Genomic DNA, 8,204 nt, shown 5'->3' with positions numbered 1-8,204 from the left:
ATGCCCAAAGAATGGAATGTGTGCTCATTGACTATTCTACTGCTGGTAACAATTCTAGTTACAACGATTTCGAGTTATTTCAAGATTAGTAATATTGGTGAGTTTATTTTTTCGGTTTCAACTAGTTTACTTAAGCTGATGCTGGAATTCTATGAGTTGATTCTTCCTTGCACCTCGATTTCCAGAAAACTACCTGACTACTCCTACTGCTACCGACACCTCAAATGTCATCGACCTGTACCAGTCGGAAACTGTCAAAGAACTACGGAAGAAGGCACTTATATCGGCTGAGAATGATAGAAAAGTACTATATAATGCATCTCTGAAAACCAATGGTCAGGATTTCTACAGAAAAGTGAAAATGGAAGCATATTGTGATCAGAAAGAGAGGATTGGAGAGAAGGGAGACGGAGGGAAATATGTTTGTAATCCGAAGAAGGTCAAGAAGGATTGCACGTGAGTTTTTTCTGGGTTTTTGACTGTTTCAAAGTTTAGGTAAGGTCTATAGGCTAAAAATTATTTATTGTACGGTGTTTGTCACTAAAATTCTAAATTTCAGACTGATGTCTTTGGGTCTCAATAATCAAATTGGTTACGATAAGCATATTTTTGAAGTCACCGGGGGACAATGTAGGATTCTTGGGGCAGATGTTGTAAGTTACAAAAAAAACGTTTCATGTGCTCTCCAAAATTATAGCTCCCAAACTTCCCTTACTGCAGAATCTGTATCATAATTGTACGGAATGCCATTTTCTGAAAAACCGGAATCCGGAATCCGGAACCGGAATCAAATTTTTCATTTTCCGGAATCCGGAATCCGGAACCCGGAACCGGAACCGGAATGTCAAAAAAACCCGGAATTCCGGAATCCGGAATTTCCGGAATCCGGATTCCGGACAACTATGATCTGTATGATTTCCAGGACCCCCAAAACCAAAAAACTCAAGATTCCTATGCAAAAATAAATGGTGAACTGTTTGCTGGAAAGATTCCAACTGACCTACCAATCCCCCGAATGCTTGAAAAATCTGGAAGAAAAGAAGTGGAATTGCTCAAAATTGACATCGAAAAAGGAGAGTTTACAGCTCTGGAGCCTTCGATTAGGGATTATTTTGTGTGTCAGGTAAGATTTTAAAGTGGAAAAATGAATTTTTTGAAGAAAACTTTAAGATTTTCATCAAAATCCACGGAACACTTAAAAATGCTGCAAACCATGGCAAAGTATGTTTCACAACTTTTATATGTTGTTTTGTTCTATTCCTCTGAGTTAGATCATCAGTCGCTTTTTCCCAAAAAAAATGTTTCTTAACAGTAATTTTTGAAAAAATGGAGTTTTTGAGGCATTTTGAGCTGTAATTCGAGTAAATTGACTAGGTAGTTCTTATCACTAAATTAATTTAATTTTTAATTTAGTGATAAAAATTACAAGAAAGTTTTTTTTGGGGTGTTAAGCTTCAAAAAATTTTCAACCTGGGCCAGCAAAATGTTTCCCTCGATCCGCCCTTCAAATGACCAGAATGGTATTTTCAGATACGGTTTCCGAATCTTCAATGTCGACGAGAACCCGTATTGCACCTTCTGTTGTGAATACAGTCTGATCAATGAGTTGTGTATGGCACAGTTCGAAGTTGTTCCATTGGCCATTACTATTCCTCAAACGACTGACTAATTCTAGATAAATTGTGTTGTACATAGTTCATGGTTTTATATTACAAGAAAGTTTTATTTGGCTTTTTAATTAGTTTGAATTTATGGGTAAGTAATAAATCCTCAGCCAATTTTTAAACGAAACAGTTACATGAAGCATGCAACAAGTGGAACATGGGATAGTCTGAAGTGAAAGAGATCTTTTGGAATGTATCATACATCCGTAGAAAGCTGAGATCACAAAATAAATGAATTTAAAAATTGCAAAGCCAATCGGAAACATTGCATTCATAGTGTATCGGTAAAAATTAAGATAATATTTTTCCAGTCAGAATTATTAAAGAATATTTTTCCAGTTTCATTACTGCATCGTTTCTAGTTTCCCTAGTCGGTTACCAGTGATTGGCTCGACTCTATATCGCCTTCTGGATACATCAGCGCTTGCGGCACTCCCAAAAAACTGGTTCAGAAGATCGCGGTTTTGGAACATATTACGGGACGAAGTCTTTGTTACCAAATTTTATAATGGCCTACTGAGTTCTAAACTGTTCATTTGCTGCGCATTTCTGACGTTAATTTTCACAGCGGAGTTCATCTTTTCCTCAAAAAAAACAAAAGGTCAATTCAGTTTTGATAAAGAATTCTCGAGTGATCGAAGGTGCCTTTCTATTTTTCACTCACATCCTTCGACTATCCTTTGCAAATTTTAATTAATTGTTTTGTGTGAATGCCGATCTCAATTTACGTATTTTTCTCTTCGGGGATGCACAAAATAAAAAAAGCAGAAAACAAATCCTGTTCATTGGGGGAAAAAAAAGTAATCTCCTCGATCCATCGGTTGGATTTTGTGGAACATTATTAGTTATCTTTTGGAAACAGAGTTTATTTTTCTCTAAATTTGGTATTTCCAAAAAATTGAACGAAACAAAATGAAGAAGTGGAATAAAAGTTACGGACAAGTTGAAACAGTGAAGATGAACAACTAGTTGGTGAGAGACTACAAACATTCATTTGAATAAAAAATCAGTTTCACTGTAAAAAATGAAGAAATCAATCAACGGATATAAAGAACGTGAAAGACTTCGAATCGACTTCAAAACCTTTTTGACACAGGAAAACAATAAATTCAAGGGCGATACGTTTCAATTTCATCTATCAAAAAGTATATTTTCGTACTTAAAGTTTCAGGAACATTTAATAGAAATGACGGATAACACATCTATCAATTATTCATTTATTTACCGACCTTGTCTTGGAAATCTCTTCGATAATGCACCAAAAAAAGGTAAAAGAGGTAGAAGCTTAAGTAGAGTGTCCAACGAGCTGATAGCGGCGAGGAGACCGTGCGGGACTAATCATTATAGAGGGATACTATTAACGTTGTTCCGAGCATGACTTTGATCTCTATTAACAGAAATCTTTACGTTTCGCAACCGTTTCAACGAAACCATATTGCCTGCAAAATTTGTTTCATGATATTATTTCCGACAGAAATGGATTTTAAACAATGTCTTTTTAAACATTTTAAACAAAAACTCTGTTTTGAGAAGTTGATTTTCTATTACTATTAGTTACAGTCCATTGTTCTAAAAACATTTTTCACTATTTTCTTTCATCAGGTTTTTTCACTTATTTGCTACTGTTTGAAATTTGCTTTCTGTTTCTTGAGTTTTGTTTGAAAACCTATTTTTCCATTAATTTCAATAATGCTCAGTATCATAAAAAACCGCACAACAACTAGTTTCTTCATTAATATTTCATTAAAATTTTCATAAAACAAAATCAACACTCTTTTAGAAATACTTCGAATTCATCATGGTAGATCAAGCGTCTATAATATTGTTGAGTTTATCGGTTTCAACTAGTTTACCTGAGCTGATGCTGGAGTTCTCTATGTTGCTTCTTTATTTACCCAATTTTCCAGAAAACTACCTCACTACTCCTACTGCTACCGATACCTCCGATGTCATTGACCTCTACCAGTCGGAAACTGTCAAAGAATTACGGAAGAAGGCACTCATATCGGCTGAAAATGATAGAAGAGTACTATTCAATGCATCTCTGAAAACCAATGGCCAGGATTTCTACAGAAAAGTGAAAATGGAAGCATATTGTGGTCAGAAAGAGCGGATTGGAGAGAAGGGGGACGGAGGGAAGTATGTTTGTAATCCGAAGAAGATCAAGAAGGATTGCACGTAAGTTTTTTCTGAATTTTTTCTGTTTCAAAATGTAGGTAAGGTCTATAGGCCAAAATTTATACATTGGACGACGCGCTTTCATTCCAGATTGATGTCTTTGGGTCTCAATAATCAAATTGGTTACGATAAGCATATTTTTGAAGTCACCGGGGGACAGTGCAGAATTCTTGGGGCTGATGTTGTAAGTTACAAAAATTGTTTATTCTTGCCCCACATCTCTTAAAGAATAAATTCCAGGATCCCCAAAACCAAAAAACTCAAGACTCCTACGCAAAAATAAATGGTGAACTGTTTGCGGGAAAGATTCCAACTGACCTACCAATCCCCCGAATGCTAGAAGAATCTGGAAGAAAAGAAGTGGAATTGCTGAAAATTGATATCGAAAAAGGAGAGTTTACTGCTCTGGAGCCTTTGATTAGGGATTATTTTGTGTGTCAGGTAAATTATTTTGTGTGTCAGGTAAATTTTAAAGTGTTACTAGTCGGTTAACAGTGGTTGACCCTATTGCACTTCTCGGTACATCAGCGCTTGCGGCACTCCCAAAAAACCGGTTCAGAAGATCCCGGTTTTAGAACTTATTACGGGAAGAAGTCTTTGTTACCCATTTTTATAATGGTCTATCGAAACCTCATTCTATACAGATATGTTTATTTTCTCACCATTTCTTATGTTGTTTTTTAAACTGTGAAGTTCGTTTTTTCAATAAGAAACGCTCAATTCAGTTTTGATAAAGAATTCTCGAGTGATCGAAGGTGTCTTTCTATTTTTCACTCACATCCTTCGACTATCCTTTGCAAATTTTAATTAATTGTTTTGTGTGAATGCCGATCTCAATTTACGTATTTTTCTCTTCGGGGATGCACAAAATAAAAAAAGCAGAAAACAAATCCTGTTCATTGGGGGAAAAAAAAGTAATCTCCTCGATCCATCGGTTGGATTTTGTGGAACATTATTAGTTATCTTTTGGAAACAGAGTTTATTTTTCTCTAAATTTGGTATTCCCAAAATATTGAACGAAACAAAATGAAGAAGTGGAATAAAAGTTACGGACAAGTTGAAACAGTGAAGATGAACAACTAGTTGGTGAGAGACTACAAACATTCATTTGAATAAAAAATCAGTTTCACTGTAAAAAATGAAGAAATCAATCAACGGATATAAAGAACGTGAAAGACTTCGAATCGACTTCAAAACCTTTTTGACACAGGAAAACAATAAATTCAAGGGCGATACGTTTCAATTTCATCTATCAAAAAGTATATTTTCGTACTTAAAGTTTCAGGAACATTTAATAGAAATGACGGATAACACATCTATCAATTATTCATTTATTTACCGACCTTGTCTTGGAAATCTCTTCGATAATGCACCAAAAAAAGGTAAAAGAGGTAGAAGCTTAAGTAGAGTGTCCAACGAGCTGATAGCGGCGAGGAGACCGTGCGGGACTAATCATTATAGAGGGATACTATTAACGTTGTTCCGAGCATGACTTTGATCTCTATTAACAGAAATCTTTACGTTTCGCAACCGTTTCAACGAAACCATATTGCCTGCAAAATTTGTTTCATGATATTATTTCCGACAGAAATGGATTTTAAACAATGTCTTTTTAAACATTTTAAACAAAAACTCTGTTTTGAGAAGTTGATTTTCTATTACTATTAGTTACAGTCCATTGTTCTAAAAACATTTTTCACTATTTTCTTTCATCAGGTTTTTTCACTTATTTGCTACTGTTTGAAATTTGCTTTCTGTTTCTTGAGTTTTGTTTGAAAACCTATTTTTCCATTAATTTCAATAATGCTCAGTATCATAAAAAACCGCACAACAACTAGTTTCTTCATTAATATTTCATTAAAATTTTCATAAAACAAAATCAACACTCTTTTAGAAATACTTCGAATTCATCATGGTAGATCAAGCGTCTATAATATTGTTGAGTTTATCGGTTTCAACTAGTTTACCTGAGCTGATGCTGGAGTTCTCTATGTTGCTTCTTTATTTACCCAATTTTCCAGAAAACTACCTCACTACTCCTACTGCTACCGATACCTCCGATGTCATTGACCTCTACCAGTCGGAAACTGTCAAAGAATTACGGAAGAAGGCACTCATATCGGCTGAAAATGATAGAAGAGTACTATTCAATGCATCTCTGAAAACCAATGGCCAGGATTTCTACAGAAAAGTGAAAATGGAAGCATATTGTGGTCAGAAAGAGCGGATTGGAGAGAAGGGGGACGGAGGGAAGTATGTTTGTAATCCGAAGAAGATCAAGAAGGATTGCACGTAAGTTTTTTCTGAATTTTTTCTGTTTCAAAATGTAGGTAAGGTCTATAGGCCAAAATTTATACATTGGACGACGCGCTTTCATTCCAGATTGATGTCTTTGGGTCTCAATAATCAAATTGGTTACGATAAGCATATTTTTGAAGTCACCGGGGGACAGTGCAGAATTCTTGGGGCTGATGTTGTAAGTTACAAAAATTGTTTATTCTTGCCCCACATCTCTTAAAGAATAAATTCCAGGATCCCCAAAACCAAAAAACTCAAGACTCCTACGCAAAAATAAATGGTGAACTGTTTGCGGGAAAGATTCCAACTGACCTACCAATCCCCCGAATGCTAGAAGAATCTGGAAGAAAAGAAGTGGAATTGCTGAAAATTGATATCGAAAAAGGAGAGTTTACTGCTCTGGAGCCTTTGATTAGGGATTATTTTGTGTGTCAGGTAAATTATTTTGTGTGTCAGGTAAATTTTAAAGTGTTACTAGTCGGTTAACAGTGGTTGACCCTATTGCACTTCTCGGTACATCAGCGCTTGCGGCACTCCCAAAAAACCGGTTCAGAAGATCCCGGTTTTAGAACTTATTACGGGAAGAAGTCTTTGTTACCCATTTTTATAATGGTCTATCGAAACCTCATTCTATACAGATATGTTTATTTTCTCACCATTTCTTATGTTGTTTTTTAAACTGTGAAGTTCGTTTTTTCAATAAGAAACGCTCAATTCAGTTTTGATAAAGAATTCTCGAGTGATCGAAGGTGTCTTTCTATTTTTCACTCACATCCTTCGACTATCCTTTGCAAATTTTAATTAATTGTTTTGTGTGAATGCCGATCTCAATTTACGTATTTTTCTCTTCGGGGATGCACAAAATAAAAAAAGCAGAAAACAAATCCTGTTCATTGGGGGAAAAAAAAGTAATCTCCTCGATCCATCGGTTGGATTTTGTGGAACATTATTAGTTATCTTTTGGAAACAGAGTTTATTTTTCTCTAAATTTGGTATTCCCAAAATATTGAACGAAACAAAATGAAGAAGTGGAATAAAAGTTACGGACAAGTTGAAACAGTGAAGATGAACAACTAGTTGGTGAGAGACTACAAACATTCATTTGAATAAAAAATTAGTTTCAATGGGTTGAAACAGGAAGACAATACAATTCTAGGGCAATACATTTCAAAATATTTTCAAAAAGTTTATTTTCGTACCTACAGTTTCAGGAACATTTAATAGAAATAACGGACAAGCGTGTATCAATAGCACATTTATTTACGTAAATCTCCTTGATAATGCACCAAACCAAGGTAAAAGAGGAAAAAGCGTAATGTAGAGTGTCCAACGAGCTGATAGCGGCGAGGAGACCGTGCGGGTATCTTGTAGACGGATACTATTAAGGTTGTTCTGAGCATGGCTTTGATCTCTATTAACAGAATTTTTTTACGTTTCGCAACCGTTTCAATGAAATCATATTGCCTGAGAAATTTGTTTCATGTTATTGAGTTTATCGGTTTCAACTAGTTCACCTAAGCTGATGCTGGAATTCACTTTGTTGCTTTCGACCCAAAAAAAAAGGCAGAAATCACGTTCAAGGTTAAAGCCAAAGGCAGGTTTCCATTATTTTATTCAGAAAATCGAAAACTCAGCTCAATTTTCCCCTTAAAAATGCCGTGAATGTATTGCAATTTAATAAAATGAAGTCTCTAAACCTTCATACTGTATCAGTAGAAATAAAATGAAAACAATTTCTCCAGTGAGAATTCTCAAAGAAAATGTTTCCAGTTTCAGAACTGCATTGTTTATGTGATACCAGTAGTTTAACGGTTTGTTGTTCGACTTCGTCGTTTTAGACTTATTACGGGGAGAAGTATTTGTTACTAATTTTCATAGTGGTCTACCGAAACCTCACTCTAAAATTGTTTGTTTGCTGAGCATTTCTGACGTTTTTTTTTTACCGCCGAGTTCACCTTTTCCTCAAAAATAAAACCATACTTGTCAACCGGGCCGAGCCGGGCCGACGGTTTTTCTTAAATAACTTTTTTTCAAAAAAATCGTACAATGTTGGATGATAGCTCA

The 8,204-nt window shown here is 35.3% G+C and overlaps 1 protein-coding gene across 1 annotated transcript; it reads left to right on the top strand.

The window, feature by feature from the left end:
• On the top strand, nucleotides 1-7,949 carry GCK72_012507 (uncharacterized protein; the record flags this gene model as incomplete). Its single annotated transcript, XM_053729172.1, has 11 exons — nucleotides 1-97; nucleotides 186-456; nucleotides 560-653; nucleotides 923-1,123; nucleotides 3,445-3,842; nucleotides 3,933-4,026; nucleotides 4,083-4,283; nucleotides 5,737-6,134; nucleotides 6,225-6,318; nucleotides 6,375-6,575; nucleotides 7,917-7,949. The coding sequence occupies 11 exons, from the start codon at nucleotides 1-3 to the stop codon at nucleotides 7,947-7,949; spliced, it is 2,082 nt and encodes a 693-aa protein (XP_053583944.1).
• Between the last annotated feature and the right edge of the window lie 255 nt (nucleotides 7,950-8,204).

This window comes from Caenorhabditis remanei, chromosome IV (assembly GCF_010183535.1).
Source record: "Caenorhabditis remanei strain PX506 chromosome IV, whole genome shotgun sequence".
Classification (NCBI taxonomy): domain Eukaryota; kingdom Metazoa; phylum Nematoda; class Chromadorea; order Rhabditida; family Rhabditidae; genus Caenorhabditis; species Caenorhabditis remanei.
Note: the sequence above shows the minus strand (reverse complement) of the source record. Positions and strands in the feature narration are given on the sequence as shown.